The sequence below is a fragment of the Ranitomeya variabilis genome, chromosome 5, assembly GCF_051348905.1.
Source record: "Ranitomeya variabilis isolate aRanVar5 chromosome 5, aRanVar5.hap1, whole genome shotgun sequence".
Classification (NCBI taxonomy): Eukaryota; Metazoa; Chordata; class Amphibia; order Anura; family Dendrobatidae; genus Ranitomeya; species Ranitomeya variabilis.
In genome coordinates, this window is record NC_135236.1 from 480,575,613 (window position 1) to 480,602,784 (window position 27,172).

Below are 27,172 nucleotides of genomic sequence, written 5' to 3' on the forward strand. Positions count from 1 at the left end.
AGCACAGCTGCAACCTCCCCATTGAGGTGCAGTCCATCCCTAGCGTAGAACCTGTAGCCAACTGAGAAGTCAGCCCAGTTCTCCAGGAACCCAAACCCCTCCTTCCTACCCCAATTACTGAGCCACTTATTTATCTCCCTAATCTTCTGTTGCCGCTCTGGTGTGGCACTTACTACAGGCAGTATTTCAGAGAATACCACCTTAGAGGTCCTTGCTTTCAGCTTGCAGCCTAATTCCCTGAAGTCTTCTTTAAGGACCTTCCACCTACCTCTAACTTTGTCATTTGTGCCAATGTGCACCATGACTGCTGGGTCCTCACCAGCCTCTCCCAGTAACCTGTCATCCCGATCAGCAATGTGTCGGACTCGAGCGTCGGATAGGCAGCACACCGTTCGATGATCCCTGTCTTTGTGATAGATTGCCCTATCTGTTCCCCTAATAATCGAGTCCCCCACTACCAGCACTTGTCTGGCCTTCCCTGCTCTCCTATTTCCCTTCTTACTGGAGTAGACACTCCTCCGGCTTTCAGAGGACATGCCTTGCTGCAGCAGTGCTACCCCTGCACTGCCACCCCCCCTCATCTGCCAACTTAGCAAACATACTAGGGTTAGCCAGATTAGGACTAGCCTCCCTGGCACTCTTTCCTCTACCCCACCTTCTAACTCACCCAGCTAACTGCCTCACTTTCCAGCAGTTCCTAACTTCCATCCTCCCCCACATCTATCCCATTGAGCATGTGCTCAGTGAGCAGCAAACTCCTTTCCATATTGTCTATGGATCTCAGTGTTGCCAGCTGCACATTTAGATCCAGAACCTGGGCTTCCAAATGCACAACAAGCTCACATCTCGCACAGCAGTATGCACCCTTGACCGTACACTGGATGACATTGACAAATATGGAGCTCATTTCCTAATGGAGATTGAACCAGAAAGAAAAGTAAAAGTTAAGTAAAAAGAAATTCAGAGTATTAATAAAACAGAAACAGCAATTCAGGCCACCATTTTTCTAAACAATGAAAAAGCTATCTCTGTGTGGATAATTATTGGGCAACTATGCATCTAATTTTCTTTGTGTGGATAATTATTGATGAATGTTTGGTATGCAGAATTATTGTGCAACTAAAAAAATGTACATTTTCCAATTCAGTTGTATTTTTTTAAATCTGTTAAAATGAGACTAATAACTAAACACCTCAAAATGTACAAAAATAAATTTCAGAAATTTGAAAAAATATATATCAATGACCCATATAGCCCCATTTCTTTTCAATAAGTCATAAACCTTCCATTTTTCAGTTTCTTAATTTGTTGACAATCAACTTTTTGGGAAGCACCAATCACAGCAACCCAGAACCTGTTAAGAGAGGTGTAATGTTTTTCCTCAAAGTAAATATCCCATTTGAGAAGGGTCCACAAAATCTCAGTAAGGTTTAGGTAAGGTGAGGAAGTGGGTCATGTCATTATTTTTTCATCTTTAAGGGCCATTACTGGCTAGCCAACCAGTGGTGCACGATGCATGTGATGAAGTTTTGCCCTGCGTAAAACTCAAGGTTTTCTTAAAATATGCAGATTTTTTCCTGTCCACTGCATTAAAAAGTGTCTTTTAAAAACAGGCAGTAATTTAGGAGTTGATTTTAAGTCCATCTTCACCCCCAAAAAGTCCAAACAGCTTATCTTTAATAATAACAGCCTGCAGCAGTAGCCAACCTCCACCTTGATGGTGTCTGAGTCAAAGTGGAAGTCTGTGGCCATTACTGATCCTGTCATGGACCCATCCATATAGACTATCAAAAGTCACTCTCATCTTATCGGCCCATAAAACCTTTGAAAAATTTCTCTAATATTTCTGGGCCCAATTTTTATGTTTCAACGTATGTGTCTTATTCTGTGGTGGTTAGGTTTCAGTGTTTCTTACTTTGGCCATTTCCCTGAGTATAGTGTATGTTTGGACAGGTTTCAGTTCTGTAATATGAGAGCACTGGAGGATAATGGGTTCTTCACATTTGATTCTTATCAAACATTTTATAGTTCCTGTGCAAGTTTTTATCTTTAACATGTTTTTTGAGACCATGTTGACTATTTGCAACAAAACATTTAATGGTTGTGTGTTCATGCCCCAATATTTTAGCAATATCAAGAGTTCGGCAACCCTATATAAGAGTTGTAACAAATGTTGACATTTCCAATAGTTATTATTCATGACCTTTTCCACTCCTTTGCCTACATTTTCAAATCATCTGTGGGTGCTTTTTCAATTATTTTTGGCACCAATTCCAGGCTATATAAACCCCTCTTGCTCCTATCTGCACTGTACAGTTGGTTTTTACACTTGCGAAAGACGCCAGTCTGGCATGAAAATGCTTTGTGAAATAAAAACTTCTTCTTTATGTTATTGGAACAAAGATCTTCATTTCAGTTAGTGCAGCCCCAAACCTTGAATTGTCTTTTCCTGCTCTTTTAGGGGAGCATAATATGAGATGTTTGTTCTAATATTAGGTCACATGACTAGAAAAAAAAAGCTTATAAGGAGTATAAAGGCCAGACCACACAGAGGACAATACTGTCTTCTAGCATTCAGCAAAATGTCACCTAGGTGAGGTTAAATTGCAAAAACATTGGATTTAGGAGAGTTCAATTCTCCTTGAATAAGTTTGGCCATGTCTAATAGTTACTAATTCATAAAGTCATAGCTTTACACACCTGTCCCAGGTATCTCAGGCCATGTTTCCTTCTCCTGTGTCCAGTGCCCTCTCTTGTGGTCCATGTCAGGTTTTGAAAACTTGCCTGGGGTGGATCAATTACATAATTTCCTTTGACCTATTTAACCCTTATCCGGCTGAATAGGTACAATTGTAACTATTCCGTTTTAAAATTGCAATAACTTTTTTTTGAAAAGACGTAGAGGGCTGAAATTTCGTGACATCTCTACATTTTTGGTCCAAAATATATTGGCCAAATTTCAATAAAATATCTCCACCCGCTTCCGAGATAAGGGGTCGAGATCTTTTTGCATCCATAACAAGCTGCATAGGTACAAATGTACCTCATATATTTTGAATGAAGATAATGCAAGGGAAAAAGCATAAATTTTTTTTTAATGATAATGCTATTTAACTATTATAAACAAGTAAAAAACTGTTCATTTACATTATAAAAGAAAATGTAAGAAACTTTTTTTTATTGATTTTCTTTGCAAGTAATGCATGTTGGCTTTGCTACAGAGTGTTCATCGCAAATGGGTTTCACACAAACCACACAAGACTTTCTAGTCTTGCGTTGTTTTCGCCTCAGGTCTCTGCAGACATAGCAACTACCAACAACAGGGGAGGGTCCACGACTACCATGAGGTATGTTGGGGCCAGCTGCTGGCTGCGATGCTACCACAATGCATCGTCCAAGCACCATTTCTACTGCACCTCGAAGAAAATGGTTTCTCATTATCATTTTGTTTGTACTACGATCTTCAATTGCAATCATACACAGCTGATTTGCGAGATCTTTCAGGAACTTTCTTCGTTGATCCTTTGCCCTGAAGCTTGGATTGTGTTCTCTGTAGATGATGTAGGATGCTAACCCACTGACATCAATCATATTGTAGAAAAATGCCAAAGTCCAACGTGATGTTCGTCGTTTCACAGTGTACTCTCCCAACATTTTATCCATAACATCAACGCCACCTTTTGTTATGTTGTAGTATTTTATTATCTCTGGCTTGGCTGCTAGTGTCTCTTCAACTTCTCCCGTCATGTGCATAGATGATAGAAGCACGACTGATTTGTTCTTCTTTGGTACATATGAACAGACTGTTGCATCATGATTGTAGGCAAAATTTGTCGAGTTTACAGGCCTTTCTTTGGCAGGCTGCATGTTGTTAGGTAGGAACCTTTTGTTTTTTCTCACTGTACCAACTAGTGTCATGTTCCAGGAGTTCAATACCTTAGCTAGTTCCATGGTTGTAAAGAAGTTATCGGTGGTGACATTTCTTCCAGAGCCTTTATACGAGCTCACTAGGTCCAATACTGTTCGTTCTCCAATGTTTACTTGTCGAGGACCATCAGTTGGTTTCCCAGTGTAGAGCTGACCTTGTAAAGGGTAGGCATTTGATGAGTCACAAGCCCAGAAAATCTTTATGCCATATTTAGCTGGTTTTGAAGGTATATACTGGGTAAATTTAGTATGACCTCTAAATGGAAATAATTGCTCGTCGACGGTGATACAATGATATGGCTTGTAGGCTCTCTCCAGATTACTGTTCAGCATTGTCCAGATGTCCCGTATTGGTGCAGCTTTATCTGTTTGCACACGTTCTGCACGTGTATTTTCGTTGTCAAACCTGATAAATCTGAGTATCATCTTGAAGCGGTCACGAGACATGGCTGCACGTATAAGAGGCAGAGCAGCAACATTCCACATTTCCTCCAGATTCTCTTTGTTGGCTCTGTGCACACCAGCAGCAATCAGTATGCCCAAAAATGCATGAAGTTCAGTTTCAGTAAATTGCTTGAATGTTTTTTGTGGTGGCCGTTTGGAAGAATCAGGAAAACGTTGTACCAGTTCGTTGTTGTAAGCATCACAAACTCTCTTGGCCTTTCGATTCGTTTCCCGTAATATGATGTCACACATCTCGGGAGTCATGATGGACTTGAATAGCTCTTTTGCTGTATATAGGTTGCTGATTGCTGCAGGGCCACCTCTTTGTCGTAGGACATTACGAGATTTTGTTTGTGCATTTGGCAGTGGATTACTGCACCATTGAGTTTCATCCTTAGCAGTCCAAATGTCGCCTGCACTTTGAGGCACAGAATCATCCTCAACACTTTCGTCTGATTCGTATTCATTTTCATGCTCTATGACCATTTCTTGTTCAATGTCTGAATCTTCTTCAGTAACATCCACTTGTGGTACATAGTTTTCATCATCAGATGCAACATATGGTTCATACTCATGCTCAGAATCAGATTCTTCTAGCATTCGCATTATTTCGTCAGACGTAAATCTGTAAATATGAAAAAATGTAAAATAAATAATTTTCCGAAATACTACATTATTGGCTTTTCACAAAATTATACTAACCTGCAAACACGTTTTCTTGGATTATGGCGGAAACTAGATCCAGCATTACTATCACTCATGATGACTTGCTAGATGAATTTTGGCTTCGTATTTTGTGCTGAATATAAATAAAACATCGTAAAACAATATGTAGATACTAATTATTATCCATTTTTCGTATAAAAATTATACCTATAGTGATAAGTTTCATACAAAATATATGTAAGCCAAGTCCAGGCTGAAAGACAATTTGACTGTTCTGTCCCCACATAATGAGAATAAAGGTATAACTGGCTGTTAGATGCTGTGAGACTTTCCTACCTTCGTTTCCAAGAAATTGAAGACTTCACAAGCCTAGAAATGTGTGCTCACAGCAATGAGATGAACAGCAAAATGGCTAATGAGAGGAGGGAGGCAGGAAGACAAGTAGAAGCCACTCCCAGTTTGAATTAACTTAATTGACAGCAACATAAGTGACCAGTAACAACACTGAACAATAGATATCAGCATAACATTTGTAGCTGAATGAACTTTAGTTTCTGAAACCAAGTAAAGTCTTCCCACAGTGGAGGTATATGTGAAGGTACAATTGTACCTATGCAGCCTGTTAAGGTTGTAAAATTATGCAGCCTGACAAGGGTTAAGGCCCATTTACACATACTGTACATCTCTGTCTTAGGATTGAGTTTCTAAGACTGCTAGCCCTATGTTAGGTGTGCTGTGCTCCACAATGTGCTTGTTTTGTTTTGTGTTTGTGCTTGCATACATTCTTGCTGCATTTCACTGCAAATGCCTTTTCATCATGAATTCCTGATGATTATTTACAGTCCTTGCTGCACTCGTGCCTTCCTACTCACTACCTCGATGCCCGGGATCTATGTCAACCCAAACCTGGGGCTTAGAGGATTCACCTCACCTGGTGAGCTATGACACATTATGATGTTAAATGCTATAAATGGCCTTGGTTTTGACAGGGCAATGATTAATATTTAGGAAATCATATAGTTAGTCATTGCATTTACTCGTCTGTCTTCACTCTAAGGATGGGCCCTCTGAATGCTGCCCTTTGCTGCAGTACACGCTGAAGAGAAAAATTGACAGGCAATCTTCAGTGACATCATCTCACAAGGCTTTGTAAGTCTAATTCTGATACTCATGTGTAACTGAGTTTTCTATAAGCTTTGTATGCAGCTACTGTGTGCCAGATTTTTCAGCTAGCAATTATCTATGAAAACTTCAGATTTTTTTTTCCCTCTTAATTTACTTCCTTGGCTGAGACCGGCTCCTGATTCCTCATCTGGTGTAAGCATGATGAACTTTTTTTCTTGTGCTGTTCGCATTTCAAATTCTGTTGCAAAGGAATGTAACTTTTCTACAAAGTATGTTGCCTTTTCATTACTTCTGTCAACAGTTATCCATTTGTTTGCTGATTAAACATTCATTTGCTGTCAGCATGCTCACCTCTGCTCTGGAGCTGTTAACATTTCAAACACTGTTTCAAGTCCTGTACAGACTGTGCAGACACACTTTCTGTCTATGTCCATGTTCTTGGTTCTGTGTCTGATGGTGATTGCTGCTCAACTTTCCTGTGCTGCAGTCTGCTGTCCTGGTCCTCATTGTTCCAGATGCTATCCAGGAAGTCATGTTTGCTGTGCCATCTTCTTCAGACCTTGTTGCCCCCCCCCCACCCCCGATCTGTAGTTTAGAGAATCCATCTCAATAGGTTTGCTTATAACAGAACTAGCTATTGAACCCGTTCTACGCCCGGGTGGCGAGCATTTATATTGGTATATGGTCTCCATCCTGGTATGTGCTGCTCCCATCTTGCTCTCCCATCCTGTCATGTGCTGCTCCATCCTGTGCCCCCATCCTGTCATGTGCTGCTCCATCCTGCGCCCCATCCTGTCATGTACTGCTCCACCGTGTCATGTGCTGCTCCATCCTGCACCCCATCCTGTCATGTGCTGCTCCACCGTGTCATGTGCTGCTCCATCCTGCATCCCCATCCTGTCATGTGCTCCCATCCTGCGCCCCCATCCTATCACGTGCTGCTCCATCCTGCGCCCCCATCATTGCGGGCGGCTGTGCGGAGTGCGGGCGGCTGGGCGGAGTGCGGGCGGCTGTGCTGAGTGCGGGCGGCTGTGCGGAGTGCGGGCGGCTGTGCTGAGTGCGGGCGGCTGTGCTGAGTGCGGGCGGCTGTGCTGAGTGCGGGCGGCTGTGCTGAGTGCGGGCGGCTGTGCGTGGCGCTGCTGGGTGCGGTGGCTGTGCTGGGTGCAGCGGCTGTGTGTGGCTGTGGGCGGCGGCTGTGGGCGGCTGTGCTGGGTGCGGTGGCTGTGCTGGGTGCGGCGGCTGTGCGTGGCTGTGCTGGGTGCGGCGGCTGTGCTGGGTGCGGCGGCTGTGGGTGGCTGTGCGTGGCTGTGCTGGGTGCAGCGGCTGTGCGTGGCTCTAGGTGGCTGTGCGTGGCTGTGGGCAGCTGTGCGTGGCTGTGCTGGGTGCGGCGGCTGTGGACGGCTGTGCTGGGTGCGGTGGCTGTGCTGGGTGCGGTGGCTGTGCGTGGCTGTGCTGGGTGCGGCGGCTGTGCTGGGTGCGGTGGCTGTGCTGGGTGCGGCAGCTGTGCGTGGCTGTAGGCGGCTGTGCGTGGCTGTAGGCGGCTGTGCGTGGCTGTGGGCGGCTGTGCTGAGTGCGGCGGCTGTGCTGAGTGCGGGCGGCTGTATGTGGCACGGCTGTGCATGGCTGTGCTGGGTGCGGGCGGCTGTGGGTGGCTGTGCTGGGTGCGGCGGCTGTGGACGGCTGTGCTGGGTGCGGCGGCTGTGCTGGGTGCGGCGGCTGTGCTGGGTGCGGCGGCTGTGCGTGGCTGTAGGCGGCTGTGTGTGGCTGTAGGCGGCTGTGCGTGGCTGTGCTGGGTGCAGCGGCTGTGGACGGCTGTGCTGGGTGCGGTGGCTGTGCTGGGTGCGGCGGCTGTGTGTGGCTGTGCGTGGCTGTGCTGGGTGCGGCGGCTGTGCTGGGTGCGGCGGCTGTGCTGGGTGCGGCGGCTGTGCGTGGCTGTGCTGGGTGCGGTGGCTGTGGTGGGTGCGGCGGCTGTGGGTGGCTGTGCTGGGTGCGGCGGCTGTACTGGGTGCGGCGGCTGTGGGCGGCTGTGCGTGGCTGTGGGCGGCTGTGCGTGGCTGTGGGTGGCTGTGCGTGGCTGTGCTGGGTGCGGCGGCTGTGGACGGCTGTGCTGAGTGCGGCGGCTGTGCTGGGTGCGGCGGCTGTGGGCGGCTGTGCATGGCTGTGCTGGGTGTGGCGGCTGTGCTGGGTGCGGCGGCTGTGCTGAGTGCGGCGGCTGTGCTGGGTGCGGCGGCTGTGCGTGGCTGTGGGCGGCTGTGCGTGGCTGTGCTGGGTGCGGTGGCTGTGCTGGGTGCGGCGGCTGTGCGTGGCTGTGCTGGGTGCAGCGGCTGTGCTGGGTGCGGTGGCTATGCGTGGCTGTAGGCGCCTGTGGGTGGCTGTGCGTGGCTGTGCTGGGTGCAGCGGCTGTGCGTGGCTGTAGGCGGCTGTGCTGGGTGCGGCGGCTGTGGTGGGTGCTGCGGCTGTGGTGGGTGCGGCGGCTGTGGGTGGCTGTGCGTGGCTGTGCTGGGTGCGGCGGCTGTACTGGGTGCGGCGGCTGTGGGCGGCTGTGTGTGGCTGTGGGCGGCTGTGCGTGGCTGTGCTCGGTGCGGCGGCTGTGCTGGGTGCGGCGGCTGTGCGTGGCTGTGGTGGGTGCGGTGGCTGTGGACGTAAGTGGCGTAAGTAACAAATAGCTGTGGCATGAAGTGCCACAGCCTCATGGCACAGCAATTTGTTACTTGCGGAGGGTGAGTATACTTACCTGTCCCGTTCCACCGACGCCATTCTGGGCCATGACTATCCCCCTGCTCCCGGAATCGGCGCCTGCGCAGTCCGCGCTTCCCGGCGCCATTTTCTTGAAGACATTGCAGTGTGTCTTCAAGAAAATGGCGCCGGAAAGCGCAGACCGCGCAGGCGCCTTTTCCGGCACCAGGAGGACAGATTTTCTGTGTCCTCCTGGTGCCGGAAAAGGCGCCTGCGCAGTCCGCGCTTTCCGGCGCCATTTTCTTGAAGACACACTGCAATGTGTCTTCAAGAAAATGGCGCCGGAAAGCGCGGACTGCGCAGGCGCCGATTCCGGGAGCAGGGGGATAGTCATGGCCCAGAATGGCGTCGGTGGAACGGGACAAGTAAGTATACTCACCCTCCGCCTCCTGGCTCGTCCCTGTTTCTCTGTTGGAGATCGCGGTGTGCGTTCAGCGCTTACGCATACCGCGATCTACTGGGAGCGTCGCTCTGTGGGGTCCAGACTGCGCCGGCGCTTGCGCTTGCGCAGTCTATAAAGGCTTCGGACAGAGTGACGCTCCCAGCGTTATATTATAGATACTCAGACCATGGATTCCAAAGGTGCAGCAACTGTAGCTGTAGATTCTGCTTGATGTGAGCCGATGAGAGGTTATCCAAGCTTTGTGTGACTTTTCAACCTGCATGGATTCACTCATCTCAAACTCCTGCAGTTACACCTGCAGCTTCTCAACACCTGCCTCAGCCTTATTCTTATCTGGGACATTCTGCTTGACTGCTGAACTGTTGAAATGGCTTAGAACAATGACGTTCTTCTAGCTACCATTTATGCTGGCCTATGCGGTGGGGTCATTGATCAACTTGATGCTATGGATTTGTCAAATTCCCTTGATTATCCATTTTCTCTTAACACCCGAGTAGACTTTTAAAGAAAAGTCAAGTGAGAAAGCTAAACATTTCTATGCTCTACATTCTTCAAAGCATCTAATTCTTGAACTGTTCAAATTGCAGTGTTCATATTTTTCAGGAACTTAAATCTTGATTTTCAACTACTAGAGTATTACACCATCTGCATTGAAATGGATAACTCTGCAATTGCTCTATGAGTGGTTCTGTCACAAAATTACTCTGAATCAAGAAATAATCATTTCAGAACCTTATCCAAGAAATTCTCTTAAGCAGAATGGAATTATTCTATTGGTGACTGTGAGCTGTTAGCCATAAATTAGCTCTAGAGGAACAATGACATCTGCTTGAAAGAGCCAAGTTACATGTGACTATCTATAGAGACCCAAAAAATCTGGAACCTACCATTCCCGAGATATTTGTCCAAAAAATTCTAAACACCAATGCAATTATTAGTAGCAAAAAAAGTTTTTAATCATACACAAAAAATAAACAGAAACAGTTAAACTAAATAACCCAAATGAAGCTGGGTAAGATTGTTGCATTTTAAATTAGCAGTTATATATATTTTTATATTAAATATATATATTTTTAAAAGCACTTTTATTTACATGGCCAGAAATGCCATCTTATTTATCTAACTTTGTGAACATTATTTACAATTATTTACACTCTACCAAAGTACAGTGTCATAACAAATTTTCCTACCTTGACTAGATCCTCGATTTTAGTAGGTGTAACCAGATCTTTCCACATACACCAAGATGAAAATTTATTTTTCATGTAGACAATATCATAGACACTTTCATCTTTTGGTAACTGAATAGACTTTGGAATTTGCAGACCACATACATTTCGTTTGTAAAAAGCTTGATCACATAAATCTTTCAAAAACTCACTAAACCTAGAAACAAAGAAAAAAAATTACATTGTCCACTAGAGTCGTAAAACAAACCAGTAGTTCTTATAAAAGAGCATTTCTTATTTAGCATTTACGTTTTTGAAAAAAAAACTTTAGATTAAAAAATTGAAAAATAATTTTGAAAAGGTTGCCCCATGTCAATCAACTACATTTAGGTCCTATGCCCTTCTCGGGTCTAGTTATGCCTTCTGAAGCTGCCCCAGGCTTTTCAGATCAGCTGTAGTGACTAGGAACTAGATGTGAATTGGAGCAGCAGTGGAAAGGCATTGGTGGACCCAAGGAAGTAAAAGTAAAGCTCAGTTTATTTTATACATCATTGAGACAGTGGGCTAGATTCAGGTAAAAGGGTATAATATGTAAATGTATCATCCAGCAGTTAGAGACATTAGTGATTAAGCAAACAATGCAATTTTAAAAGATAAGAAAAAGTTATACTAAATATATTAATACATTTATGTTTATATACATGTTTCACAGTTATTCATCAGTTCTGTTACCAGTCATTCATTCGTATACATTTAAGGGGTTAAAATGTGTTTTGGTCTTGCAAGAAACATGCTTGGCTCATTATAAGGTCTCATTCACACATCAGTTTATATTTTTATCAGTATTTCAACAGTATTTGTATGCGAAAACCAAGAGTGTCTCTAAAATACAGTACAGGTGTCAATCTTTGAACTATAGTTTTTCTCTGGAAGTTACACTATTGGTTTTGGCATATAACCACTGATGCAAAATACTGAAGCATGAAGGAGAACTAACAATGATAAATGTATTGTGCACCTCGGTCAACATCATTTCACTAAGATTTTATTGCATTGGATGTGTTTGGCTGATAGTCCCTACTCGACGGCAAAGAAAGATCTTCAAAGCCAAGAAATTGATATTAACCCTTCAACGATCGCCGATACGCCTTTTAACGGTGGCAGTTAAGGGTACTTAAATGACAGCGCCACTTTTTAACAGCGCTGAAGTTTTAGGTTATAGCGTCCCCCAGAGTCAAAATTTCTCCCTGGTCTCGGCTATCGGGGTAGCTGTGACCCCAGAGAACATAATTCGGGTTGGTTTTTACCAACCCCGGTGTTGCGATCGCTGTTATTAACGGTATAATGGCGACTGCAGAAAAAAGTCAGATTTTCTATTTAATTTTTCTCTCCCCTGATGTGATCGCACATCAGAGGAGAGAGAAATAGGGTCACCAGTCTCCGATCACCCCTCTGTACCTCTGGAGTCCATGCCGTCCTGCCGTGATGTCCCCCAGGCTGATGGAGTCTTCCTCTGGGAGAAAATGGCGGGATCATGCACAGTGCGCCTGCCGAGATCTGCTGGCCAGCACCCGGCAGCAATAGGAAATTTTTCCTATTGCTTCATTTTGATCACTGTGATAGACCCTATTACAGTGATCAAAATAAAAAAAATAGTCCCTCCTTTATCACCCCCTTAGTTAGGAAAAAATAATAAAATTAAAAATATATATTTATTACCATTTTTCCTTTAGGGTTAGAGCTGGGCTAAAGTGAGTTGGGCTAAAGTTAGGATTAGGGTTACGGTTAGCGTTATGGTAGTGCTAGGGTTAGCATTAGGATTAGCATTAGGGTTAGCATTAGGGTTAGGGTTGGGATAATGGTTAGAGTTGGGATTAGGGTAAGGGGTGGGTTAGGGTTAGGTTTGTGGTTGGGGTTATGGTTAGGGTTGGGATTAGGGTTAGGGGTGTGTTGGGGTTAAGGTTGTGGTTAGGGTTATGGTTAGGTTTGGGATTAGGGTTATGGTTAGGGTTGGGATTAGGGTTATGGGTAGGGTTGGGATTAGTGTTAGGGGTGTTTTGGGGTTAGGATTGGAGTTAGAATTGGGGTGTTCCACTGCTGAGGTACGTCAGGGGGTCTCTAAATGTGACATAGCGCCACCATTGATTCCAGCCATTTTTGCATTCAAAAAGTCAAATGCAGGGGTGCATTCGTGCACTATTATTCGTGTACTCTTATTCAAATTATTTTTTTTGTAAGTATTCAGCAGTTAAAACATGGCAGAATATAACAAGCATCTTTCGTCTCTTCATACAGGTAAACATATCATTCATTCTCTGAACTGAAATTTCCTGCATGTCTTTTGCTCCATTCCCTGACAGCAAGCAGCTTGAATGGTAAACATATCATTCATTCTCTGAACTGAAATATCCTGCATGTCTATTGCTGCATTCCCTGACAGCAAGCAGCTTGAATGGTAAACATATCATTCATTCTCTGAACTGAAATATCCTGCATGTCTATTGCTCCATTCCCTGACAGCAAGCAGCTTGAATGGTAAACATATCATTCATTCTCTGAACTGAAATATCCTGCATGTCTATTGCTCCATTCCCTGACAGCAAGCAGCTTGAATGGTAAACATATCATTCATTCTCTGAACTGAAATATCCTGCATGTCTATTGCTCCATTCCCTGACAGCAAGCAGCTTGAATGGTAAACATATCATTCATTCTCTGAACTGAAATATCCTGCATGTCTATTGCTCCATTCCCTGACAGCAAGCAGCTTGAATGGTAAACATATCATTCATTCTCTGAACTGAAATATCCTGCATGTCTATTGCTCCATTCCCTGACAGCAAGCCGCCTTAATGGTATCTGAGTCATTCTATCTTCGGCATTGAATCCTGCACATATCTATATATGTTAGTCATGTTATTATGCATTTGTTTGTGTTTATAGATATTTAACTCACTTCTGCTTGTCCTTATGCAGAGAGATCACATAACAGTTTCAAAGGGGTTTATGATCCATGTAGACCTGGACATTTGTTTATCTGATCACTACATTTATTCAGTCCTGCTGTCTCAACTGAGTTAGATTGATTTGTAACGAGAGGGGGAGAAACACCCCAAAAAAAGTGAGATCTAAGAGCTAGCCTTCTATAAATGTAGACATAGCTTGGGGATGCATTCGTGCAGGGGTGCATTTGTGCACTATTATTCGTGTACTCTTATTCAAAGTATTTTTTTCTAAGTATTCGGCAGTTATAACAAGGCAGTTACACAGGGCAGGAGACAGGTAAGACAATCTAAACCTATTCCCTATTCACTTGAAACAGAACAAATACTCACCATATGTATCTGTATAATCTATATCCTGGCTGCTGCATTAACTCACATTCACCGCCCTTGCATAAACTCTTTACACTCCATCCATATCGACCCCTCTGTCCTTGCCTTTCCTATGTATAGCACTCATGCTCTGCTTACATTGCTTAACAGCGCAGATCCATTTAGTCCCACCATCCAACACAAGAAACGCTATCACAAATCACTTAACCATCTACTCACTCTTTCTATCCTCCTTCTCCTAGTCGCTGGAGACATCTCTCCCAACCCCGGCCACCCCTTGTTATAGCCAGTCAAACCTCCCAACTGCTACACCCAGAAACCCCTCTAACCTCATTAATATTCCATGCATGCCTTCTGTCTCTTTCAATTGTGCCCTTTGGAATTCTCGCTCTGTGTGTAATAAACTCTCCTTCATTCATGACTTCTTCCTTTCTAACTCTTAATCTCCTGGCTCTTACTGAAACCTGGATCCAGCAGTCAGAAACCACCGCTGCTGCTGCTCTTTCATATGGTGGACTACACTTTTCTCATACCCCAAGATCAGACAACAGAGCAGGTGGAGGCGTTGGTCTGCTCCTTTCACCCAAATGGACTTTCCAAGTTATCCCCCAAGTACCCTCACTTGTATTCCCTTCCTTTGTGGTCCATGCTGTCAGACTCTACGTCCCCTTCTCCGTGCGAGTGGCAGTGGTGTATCGTCCTCCTGGCCCCTCTCATCAGTTCCTGGATCACTTTGCCACCTGACCTCCACACTTTCTCTCCTGTGACACCCCCACCCTTATCATGGGTGATTTCAACATCCCCATTGCTTCTCCCCTCTCCCTATCTGCTTCTCACCTTTTATCTCTAACCTCCTCTTTCGGCCTCTCGCAGCATACTAACTCTCCAATGCATGAAGATGGAAACTCCCTTGACTTGGTCTTCTCCCGGCTTTGCTCAGTGGATGATTTCACAAACTCCCTTCTCCCACTCTCTGACCACAACCTTCTTTCATTCTCTATCAAGAACTGCCATCCCGCTCAGGTCACCCCCACTTTCCACACTTATAGAAACATACAGGCCATTAACTGTTATGATCCTTAGTGGCTGAGGATCACGAATAGACCAGCAAGTGAATAAACTAAGGACAAGCTCTAGGGAGATGGTAACTGGACTGATCGCAAATCTGAACCTATCCAAAACAACTAGAGGTAGCCGGTGAACGTGCCTTAAAAATTCCTAGACGTCTCGAGCCAGCCTGAGGAACTAGCTACCCCTAAAGAGAAAGAAAGACCTCGCTTGCCTCCAGAGAAATAATCCCCAAAGATATAGAAGCCCCCAACAAATATTAATGGTGAAGTAAGAAGAAGGCACATACGTAGGGATGAAATCAGATTCAGCAAAAGAGGCCCACTAGTACTAGAAAGCAGAAAATAGAGCAGGGGTCTATGCAATCAATAAAAAAACCCTTACAAAATATCCATCCTGAGATTACAAGAACCCACGCACCAACTAATGGTGTGTGGGGAGAAACTCAGTCCACTAGAGCATCCAGCAAGCGAGGAAATCACATTTTGCAAGCTGGACAAGAAAACATGATAAACACTGCTGATCAAAAAATGAGCAAACAAAACTTAGCTTTGTCCTGGATGGACTGGGAGCAAGGTAGTCAGAAGGAATCTGAGTAGCACTGATTACATCAACAGCCGGCAACAAGAGGAAGTAAAACAGAGCTATATAGGAACCTCCCAGAGGATAACGAACCAGCTGATAGCCAGAGACCAGCAGGATAACAAACAAAGCCACCAGGGGGAGCCCAAAGCAAAAGTCACACCATACCACCAGTGACCACAAGAGGGAGCCCGAAAACAGAGTTCACAACAGTACCCCCCCCTTAAGGAGGGGTCACCGAACCCTCATGAAAACCCCCAGGGCGATCAGGATGAGCCACATGGAAGGCACGAACCAAATCGGCCGCATGAACATCAGAGGCGACAACCCAAGAATTATCCTCCTGACCATAGCCTTTCCACTTGACCAAATACTGGAGCCTCTGTCTAGAAACACGAGAATCCAAGATCTTCTCCACCACGTATTCCAATTCTCCCTCAACCAGCACCGGGGCAGGAGGCTCAACCGGAGGAACCACAGGTACCACATACCTCCGCAACAACGAGCGATGGAACACATTATGAATAGCAAATGATGCCGGGAGGTCCAGACGGAATGACACAGGGCCAAGGACTTCCAGAATCTTATAAGGACCGATAAACCGAGGCTTGAACTTAGGAGAGGAGACCTTCATAGGAACGAAGCGAGAAGATAACCACACCAAGTCCCCAACGCGAAGTCGGGGACACATACAGCGACGGCGGTTGGCAAAGAGCTGAGCCTTCTCTTGTGACAACTTCAAATTGTCCACCACATGATTCCAAATCTGATGCAACCTATCCACCACAACATCCACTCCAGGACAGTCAGAAGGCTCCACCTGACCCGAGGAAAAACGAGGATGAAACCCCGAATTACAAAAAAAAGGAGAAACCAAAGTAGCAGAACTAGCCCGATTATTAAGGGCAAACTCGGCCAACGGTAAAAAAGTAACTCAGTCGTCCTGGTCAGCAGAAACAAAACATCTTAAATAAGTCTCCAAGGTCTGATTAGATCGCTCGGTTTGGCCATTCGTCTGAGGATGGAAGGCCGACGAAAAAGACAATTCAATGCCCAACTTAGCACAAAAGGTCCACCAAAATCTAGACACAAACTGAGATCCTCTGTCAGAAACAATGTTCTCAGGAATCCCGTGCAAACGAACCACATTTTGAAAAAACAGTGGAACCAACTCGGAGGAGGAAGGCAAATTAGGCAAGGGCACCAAATGGACCATCTTAGAAAAACGATCACACACCACCCAGATGACAGACATTCTCTGAGAGACAGGGAGATCTGAAATAAAATCCATGGAAATGTGCGTCCAAGGCCTCTTCGGGACAGGCAAAGGTAACAGCAAACCACTGGCACGAGAACAGCAAGGCTTCGCCCGAGCACAAATTCCACAAGACTGCACAAAGGAACGCACATCCCGCGACAAGGAAGGCCACCAAAAAGACCTGGCCACCAAGTCTCTGGTACCAAATATTCCAGGATGGCCCGCCAACACCGAAGAATGAACCTCGGAGATGACTCTGTTGGTCCATCTATCCGGGACAAACAGTCTCTCCGGTGGACAGCGGTCAGGTCTATCCGCCTGAAACTCTTGCAGCACACGTCACAAATCTGGGGAGATGGCAGACAAAATCACCCCTTCTCTAAGGATACCAGCCGGCTCTGAATCTCCAGGAGAGTCAGGCACAAAACTCCTAGAAAGAGCATCAGCCTTCACATTCTTCGAACCCGGCAGGTACGAGACCATGAAATCAAAACGAGAGAAAAACAACGACCAACGAGCCTGTCTGGGATTCAGCCGCTTGGCCGACTCGAGATAAATCAAATTCTTGTGGTCAGTCAAGACCACCACACGATGTTTAGCTCCCTCGAGCCAATGTCGCCACTCCTCAAATGCCCACTTCATAGCCAACAGCTCCCGATTACCGACATCATAATTTCGCTCGGCAGGCGAATACTTTCTTGAAAAGAAAGCACATGGCTTTATCACAGAGCCATCGGGGCTTCTCTGCGACAAAACAGCCCCCGCGCCAATCTTGGAAGCATCAACCTCCACCTGGAAGGGAAGTGAGACATCTGGCTGACATAAGACCGGAGCCGAAGAAAACCGACGCTTCAGCTCCCGACAGGCCTCCATAGCCGCAGAAGACCAATTAGTCACATCAGAACCCTTCTTGGTCAAATCCGTCAAAGGCTTAACAACGCCAGAAAAATTAGCTATGAAGCGACGGTAAAAATTAGCAAAACCCAAGAACTTCTGAAGACTCTTAACAGATGTAGGCTGCGTCCAGTCATGAATAGCCTGAACCTTGACTGGGTCCATCTCAATAGTAGAAGGAGAAAAAATGAAACCCAAAAAAGAAATCTTCTGGACTCCAAAAAGACATTTTGAGCCCTTCACAAATAAAGCATTGTCACGTAGGACCTGAAAGACCATCCTGACCTGCTTAACATGAGACTCCCAATCATCCGAAAAAACCAGAATATCATCCAGATACACAATCATAAACTTATCCAGATATTCACGGAAGATGTCATGCATAAAGGACTGAAAGACTGAAGGAGCATTAGAAAGTCCAAAAGGCATCACCAAGTACTCAAAATGGCCTTCAGGCGTATTAAATGCAGTTTTCCATTCATCACCCTGTTTTATACGCACAAAGTTATACGCACCACGAAGATCTATCGTGGTGAACCAACTAGACCCCCTAATGCGGGCAAACAAATCAGTTAACAATGGCAAAGGATACTGAAATTTGACCGTGATTTTATTCAAAAGGCGATAATCAATACAGGGTCTCAGGGAACCATCCTTTTTAGCCACAAAAAAGAATCCTGCACCAAGAGGGGATGAGGACGGGCGAATATGTCCCTTCTCTAAAGACTCCTTTATATAACTCCGCATGGCAGCATGCTCCGGCACAGATAAATTGAAAAGTCGTCCCTTAGGAAACTTACTACCAGGAATCAAATTTATAGCACAATCACAGTCCCTATGAGGAGGTAGAGAATTGAGTTTGGGCTCCTCAAATACATCCTGGTAGTCTGACAAAAACGTAGGGACTTCAGAAGGAGTGGATGAAGCAATAGACACCACAGGAGCATCACCATGAATTCCCTGACAACCCCAACTTGACATCGACATAGATTTCCAATCCAGGACTGGATTATGAGTCCGCAACCATGGTAGACCCAACACGACGACATCATGCAAATTATGCAGTACAAGAAAGCGAATCACCTCCTGATGAACAGGAGTCATGCACATGGTCACTTGTGTCCAGTACTGAGGTCTATTCGTAGCCAATGGTGTAGAATCAATTCCCCTTAGTGGAATAGGGAATTTTAAAGGCTCCAAATCAAAACCACAGTGCCTGGCAAATGACCAATCCATCAGACTCAGGGTGGCACCTGAATCTACAAAAGCATTAACCGGGTAAGATGACAGGGAACAAATCAGGGTAACAGACAAAATGAAATTAGGCTGTAAAGTACCAATGGTGACAGATTTATCAACCTTTTTTTGCGCTTAGAGCATGCTGAGATAACATGAGCTGAGTCACCACAGTAAAAGCACAACCCATTTTGCCGTCTATAATTTTGCCGTTCACTTCTGGTCAGAATTCTGTCACATTGCATAGATTCAGGTGTCTGTTCAGAAGATACCGCCAAATGGTGCACAGGTTTGCGCTCCCGCAAACGCCGATCAATCTGAATGGCCAGAGTCATTGACTCATTCAGACCTGCAGGCGTAGGGAACCCCACCATGACATTCTTAATGGCTTCAGAAAGACCTCTGAAATTTGCAGCCAGGGCACACTCATTCCACTGAGTAAGCACCGACCATTTCCGAAATTTTTGGCACTACACCTCTGCTTCATCTTGCCCCTGCGAGAGGGCCAATAACGTTTTTTCAGCCTGGTTCTCAAGATTAGGTTCCTCATAGAGCAATCCAAGGGCTAGAAAAAACGCATCTACACTAAGCAATGCAGGATCCCCTGGCGCCAATGCGAAGGCCCAATCTTGGGGGTCAACACGCAAAAAGGAAATGATAATCTTAACTTGCTGAACGGCATCACCAGAGGAACGAGGTTTCAAAGAAAGAAACAACTTACAATTGTTCCTAAAATTCAGGAACCTAGATCTATCTCCAGAAAACAACTCCGGAATAGGTATTCTAGGCTCTGACATAGGACTGTGAACAACAAAATCCTGAATACTTTGAACCCTAGCAGCAAGATGATCCAGACTGGAAGCCAAGCTCTGGACATCCATGTCAGCAGCTGAACTCAGAGCCACACCAAGATTAAGAGGAGGAGAGAAGCTAGCCACAGCAGCTAGACACACGGCAAAAAAAAAAAAAAAATTCTCAAGGCTTCTTTTTTCCTGCTTCTGCCATGCCATTAACACTTTACCGGCCGGCTGTACTGTTATGATCCTTAGTGGCTGAGGATCACGAATAGACCAGCAAGTGAATAAACTAAGGACAAGCTCTAGGGAGATGGTAACTGGACTGATCGCAAATCTGAACCTATCCAAAACAACTAGAGGTAGCCGGTGAACGTGCCTTAAAAATTCCTAGACGTCTCGAGCCAGCCTGAGGAACTAGCTACCCCTAAAGAGAAAGAAAGACCTCGCTTGCCTCCAGAGAAATAATCCCCAAAGATATAGAAGCCCCCAACAAATATTAATGGTGAAGTAAGAAGAAGGCACATACGTAGGGATGAAATCAGATTCAGCAAAAGAGGCCCACTAGTACTAGAAAGCAGAAAATAGAGCAGGGGTCTATGCAATCAATAAAAAAAACCCTTACAAAATATCCATCCTGAGATTACAAGAACCCACGCACCAACTAATGGTGTGTGGGGAGAAACTCAGTCCACTAGAGCATCCAGCAAGTGAGGAAATCACATTTTAGCAAGCTGGACAAGAAAACATGATAAACACTGCTGATCAAAAAATGAGCAAACAAAACTTAGCTTTGTCCTGGATGGACTGGGAGCAAGGTAGTCAGAAGGAATCTGAGTAGCACTGATTACATCGACAGCCGGCAACAAGAGGAAGTAAAACAGAGCTATATAGGAACCTCCCAGAGGATAACGAACCAGCTGATAGCCAGAGACCAGCAGGATAACAAACAAAGCCACCAGGGGGAGCCCAAAGCAAAAGTCACACCATACCACCAGTGACCACAAGAGGGAGCCCGAAAACGGAGTTCACAACAATTAACACCCAGAAACTTATGAAGAACTTGCAGTCCTCATTGGCCCCAATCTCCTCCGTCTCATGTCCTGATTCTGCTCTGAAGCATTACAATGAAACCCTTCAAAGTGCCCTGGATGAAGCTGCACATCCTATACATAGAACAACTCGGCACAGACGGCGACAACCGTGGCACACGCTGCAAACACATTTCCTGCAGCGGTGCGCCAGTTGCGCCGAACGTCTGTGGAGAAAATCTAATCTACCCGAAGATTTCATCCATTATAAGTTCATGCTAAAAACATACAACTCTGCCCTTCACCTCTACAAACAAACCTATTTCAGTACCCTCATCACCTCACTGTCAAATAACCCTAAACGTCTCTTTGACACTTTCCAGTCCCTACTTAACCTTAAGAGAGCAGGCCCCAACCACAGATCTCCGCGCTGACGATCTGGCCAATTACTTCAAAGAAAAAATTGACCACATTCAACAGGAAATCATCTCCCAATCTCTTCATACCATGCACTGTCGTCCCTCCCCCACTGCATCTAGTTCATTCTCTGACTTTGAACCAGTTACAGAAGAAGAAGTAAGCAGGCTCCTTGCATCTTCTCGCCCGACCACTTGCACCAGTGACCCCATTCCGTCACATCTCCTCCAGTCCTTTTCCCCGGCTGTCACCTCTCACCTAACAAAAATATTCAACCTTTCCCTCACTTCTGGTATTTTTCCCTCCTTAGTTAAGCATGCCATCATACATCCATTACTTAAAAAACCCTCCCTCGACCAAAATTGTGCCGCAAATTATAGACTTGTCTCTAATCGTCCCTTCATCTCTAAACTCCTCAAACGCCTGGTCCACTCCCGTCTTACCCGCTATCTCTCAGATAACTCTCTTCTCGACCCTCTTCAATCTGGCTTCCGCTCTTTACACTCTACTGAAACTGCCCTCACTAAAGTCTCTAATGACCTACTAACAGCTAAATCTAATGGTCACTACTCCATGCTAATTCTCTTGGATCTCTCCGCAGCATTCGACACTGTGGATCATCAGCTCCTCCTCACTATGCTCCGCTCCATCGGCCTCAAGGACACCGTTCTCTCTTGTTTCTCCTCCTATATCTCTGACCGATCCTTCACTGTATGTTTTGCTGGTTCCTCCTCTCACCTTCCCCTTACTGTTGGGGTTCCTCAAGGATCAGTCCTAGGTCCCCTCCTCTTCTCTTTGTATACTGCCCCTATTGGACAAACAATCAGTAGATTTGGTTTCCAGTACCATCTCTATGCTGACGACACCCAATTATACACCTCTTCTCCTGTTATCACGCCGACCTTTTTAGAAAACACCAGTGATTGTCTTACCGCTGTCTCTAACATCATGTCCTCCCTCTATCTGAAACTGAACCTGTCAAAAACTAAACTCCTCGTGTTCTCTCCCTCTACTAACCTACCTTTGCCTGACATTGCCATCTCCGTGTGTGGTTCCACCATTACTCCAAAGCAACATGCCCGCTGCCTTGGGGTCATCCTTGATTCCGAGCTTTCATTCATTCCCCACATCCGATCACTGGCTCGTTTTTCTTATCTGCATCTCAAAAACATTTCTAGAATTCGCCCTTTTCTTACTTTCAACTCTGCAAAAACTCTTACTGTCTCACTTATTCATTCTCGTCTGGACTATTGTAACTCTCTACTAATCGGCCTCCCTCTTACCAAACTCTCCCCGCTCCAATCTGTCCTGAATGCTGCTGCCAGAATCATATTCCTCACCAACCGTTACACCGATGCCTTTACCTTGTGCCAGTCATTACATTGGCTACCCATCCACTCCAGAATCCAGTACAAAACTACTACCCTCATCCACAAAGCACTCCATGGCTCAGCACCACCCTACATCTTCTCTCTGGTCTCAGTCTACCACCCTACCTGTGCCCTCCGCTCCGCTAATGACCTCAGGTTAGCATCCTTAATAATCAGAACCTCCCACTCCCGTCTCCAAGACTTTACACGTGCTGCGCCGATTCTTTGGAATGCACTACCTAGGTTAATACAATTAATCCCCAATCCCCACAGTTTTAAGCGTGCCCTAAAAACTCATTTGTTCAGATTGGCCTACCACCTCAATGCATTAACCTAACCATCCCTGTGTGGCCCATTCAAAAAAAAAAAAATCAGGTTCCTCTCATCATGTTCTCATACACTTTATGCAGTTAATAGCACTCTGTGTCTGTACTGCTACATACTTAGGCAGTTAACTGGTTCATGCAGCTTTACATGAACACCCGAGCCATACACTATGGCTGGTCCAAATAACTAAAGCAATTGTTACCATCCACCTCTCGTGTCTCCCCTTTTCTCATAGTTTGTAAGTTTGCGAGCAGGGCCCTCATTCCTACTGATATCTGTTTTGAACTGTGATTTCTGTTATGCTGTAATGTCTATTGTCTGTACAAGTCCCCTCTATAATTTGTAAAGCGTTGTGGAATATGTTGGCGCTATATAAATAAAAATTATTATTATTATTATTATTATTATGCTCCCTCCCTTCTGAGCCCTGCCATGCACCCAAACAGTGGTTTATCCCCACATATAGGGTATCAGCATACTCAGGACAAATTGCACAACAACTTTGGTGGGTCTAACTTCTGCTATCCCTGGGAAAATAAAAATTTGAGGGCGAAAAATCATTTTTGTGGAAAAAATATGATTTTTTGTTTTCAAGGCTCTACATTATAAACTTCTGTGAAGTAATCGGATGTTCAAAGTGCTCACTACACATCTAGATAAGTTCTTTTGGGGGTGTAGTTTCCAATATGATGTCACTTGTGGGGAGTTTCCACTGTTTAGGCCCATCAGGGGCTTTCCAAACATGACATGTCGTCCGATCTCAATTCCAGCCAAATCTGCTTTGAAAAAGTCAAACTGCGTTTCTTCCTTTCCAAACTCTGCCATGCGCCCAAACAGTGGTTTACCTTCACATATCGGGTATTGGCGTATTCAGGAGAAATTGCACAACAAAGTTTGTGGTTCATTTTCTCTTTTTACACTTGGGAAAATAAAAAAATTAGAGCTGAAGTAAAATGTTTGCGAAAAAAGTTAAATGTTCATTTTTTTCCTTTCACATTGCTTCAATTCCAGTGAAGCACGTAAAGGGTTAATAAACTTCTTGAATGTGGTTTTGAGCAAATTGAGGGGTGCAGCTTTTATAATGGTGTCCCTTTTAGGTATTTTCTGTCATATAGACCCCTCAAAGTGACTTCAAATGTGATGTGGTCCCTAAAACAAAAATGGTGTTAAAAAAATGAGAAATCGCTGGTCAACTTTTAACCCTTAAAACTTCCTAAAAAAAGGACATTTTATTTACAAAATTGTGCTCATATAAAGTAAACATGTGGGAAATATTTTTTATTAAGTATTTTGTGTGACATATCTCTCTGATTTAAGCGCATAAAAATTCAAAGTTTGAAGACTGCAAAATTTTCAAAATTTTCATCACATTTCCATTTTTTTCATAAATAAACGCAAGTCATATCGAAGAAATGTTATTGCTAACATGAAGTACAATATGTCACAAAAACAATCTCAGAATCAGTGGGATACGTTGAAGCATTCCAGAGTTATAACCACATAAAGTGACAGTGGTCAGAATTGTAAAAATTGGGCTTGTCATTAAGTACCGAATTGGCTCTGTCACTAACGGGTTAAAATTATTTCTGAATGCGCTAAAATATTAAATAAATAATCTTCATGTTTTCAAACTGCAATACCACTAACTATAAGAAGAAATAAAAATGAATTGAGAAACTCAAAATCTAGAAATTAGGGCATATTAAGGTAATTAGGGAATAACAAAGTAAACATGTAAAAACGAATACTTCATATAGTTCACAATAGGAATTCTAGTAAAATTTAAAGCAAAATCTATTAAGCTATTATAAATTGCATTAGTTTTTATATTAATATTATAATTTATCATGTAAAATATGTAACTAACTTAATTTATAAAGACTAAGCGCAACAACATTTACCCTATAGGATAAAAAACGCAGTAAAATAGTATATTAACAAAAATTTGAAACAACAGACATATATAAATGTTTTTATAAACTAAACTGTTTCTTCAAGGTTACACAATACCCTTGATAGAAAGTGCACATTCCCATTTCAGTTAATTAACAGCTTTTCTTCTAGACTTGGTAAACATTAAATGTGACATAGCTTCTTCTTTCCTCGAATTAAGTTAATTGAAACACTGAGTTTCATTAAGGAGATATTATTTAAACAAACCTACAATTTAGAATAGTACAAAATGTATTGACAATGTCACCATATCACACAGCGCCACAAGTAATAGTGTGTTGTATAGTCACGTCTTGATAGCTATGATTGATTTCACCCTGATTCATTTTTGTAAGTTTATTGAAATTACTGTGTCACATTTGTAAAGTTTGCGCACCAGTCTTAATATTTCCCAGTAAAAACACTAAAATATACACAATGATTTCTTGTTGTGAGCGTTATGCGGATGGTACCTATGCACTTTATGATCTACAACATCTCAATATTTTTTAGTGTAAATTGCGGAACCGTTTGAAGTTTTGTGGGCTTACTGGTGGGCTCAATCTTTCAGATGTCATAACTTTCTACTATTAACACTGAAATATGCCATTACTCGTAAATTTTTTTGATGAAAGACTTACCACAAAGTTTGGCCTCAATGGAGACCAGCTAAAAGACTCCGATGTGTGATTTATTTTTTAAAGTCATTTTGCCAGTCTCTAGACATCTTAGCCTCTAGCAGTTACTATATAAATGCATTTTTAAGGGAAAAAAAATCTTATGTTTGGTTCTTAAATCTTCACTTTCAACTTGGATTATTTGCTCTATTTTTTGTGTTAAAGAAATAAAAACTGTTGAATGCTTATGTTTCTTAAATCTAAATTTAACCTTACAAGATCAGTGGACAAAGTCATCAACTATATATGATGCTGAAAATGGTCCTGAGAACAGAATCTTTGGATCCTAGTATTGTAGCATGTAAAAGTAGTCATTTGGGTGAAGTTAATATCTGATATTGAAATGACAGAATAAATTACATTACTTTATTAATACAAAGTAATAATTATTTCATACATGCACTTTGGATTTAGTGTCAAATATAATGGAAACACTTCACGATGACCATTGAGTTTACTAACTTTAGGACTATATAGTTTAAATTTTTGGAAGCCCCAAATAATAGTTTTCCATTTTTGTGAAAACAGCAATATATAATAGTTTAAATGTATCACATGATCCTACCAAAATCTTGAGAACATAGCATAAGCTGATATTAAAACATAACTTTTAATATATAACCAAATAACTTTTAATATATTAAATAAACTGTCACCCAAAAATTTTTTTTTAGATTTTTGTGTAAATAAAACTGGATATGAAGTCACATGATTTAGGCACCTATTGTTTTTGTTAACACTCCAGCATATTCTGCAGCCCCGTACACATATTTTTACCATACAAATAAGTCTCTGGGGTTTTTACCATAATTTCTCTGACTAAAAAACATATACATTTGAGTCAATTTAATAATTATTGTATTCCCAAGTGCTCAGATAAAAACATGAAAATATGAGGGGACCATACAAATTCCAAGTGAATGTGATCTTTAGCCAGTGTAGTAAAAGAAACTCAGGGTTTCATGCAATAGTGCTAAACACAGAACTACCACCATACTGTGCTTCATGAACTCAAAAACACTACACCATATCCTAGAGGTAAATATTAAGTTTTTCATTTTTAAATTGAATAAATTAGATATTTTTTTGTTATACGGTGCCTTGCAAAAGTATTCGGCTCCCTGGAACTTTTCAACCTTTTCTCACATATCAGGCTTCAAACATAAAGATACCAAATGTAAATTTTTGGTGAAGAATCAACAACAAGTAGAACACAATTGAGAAGTTCCAATCGAGAATCTGTGGAAAGAGCTGAAAACTGCTGTTTACAAATGATCTCCATCAAACCTCACTGAGCTCGAGCTGTTTGCCAAGGAGGAATGGGCAAGAATTTCAGTCTGTCGATGTACAAAAACTGATAGAGACATACCCCAAGCGACTTACAGCTGTAATCGCAGCAAAAGGTGGCACAACAAAGTATTAAGTTAAAGGGGCCGAATAATATTGCACACCCCACTTTTCAGTTTTTGAATTTCCACAAAAATTTAAAATAACCAATAAATTTCATTCAACTTCACAATTGTGTTCCACTTGTTGATTCTTCACCAAAAAATTTACATTTGGTATCTTTTTGCTTGAAGCATGATATGTGGGAAAAGGATGAAAAGTTCCAGGGAGCCGAATACTTTCGCAAGGCACTGGGAGAAACCATTATTGTAGAAGACTGAGTCCCTTTACATGCAGTCTTCTACAAGAATGGTTTCTCCCAGGTGGCTACAGTATACGCAAAATAAATTAATTCTTGTGTACTGGTGGGTGTAATTCAAGCGAATATATTCCTA

At 43.5% G+C, this 27,172-nt stretch overlaps 1 protein-coding gene across 1 annotated transcript in view; it reads right to left on the reverse strand.

Moving 5' to 3' along the window:
* LOC143775062 (dynein axonemal heavy chain 3-like) overlaps nt 1-27,172 on the reverse strand; it is a 2,972,411-nt gene that overhangs the window by 1,293,701 nt on the left and 1,651,538 nt on the right. The window contains exon 43 of the mRNA XM_077262897.1: nt 10,492-10,687. Coding sequence (XP_077119012.1) covers nt 10,492-10,687 — 196 coding nt within the window. The remainder of the gene's footprint in view (nt 1-10,491; nt 10,688-27,172) is intronic.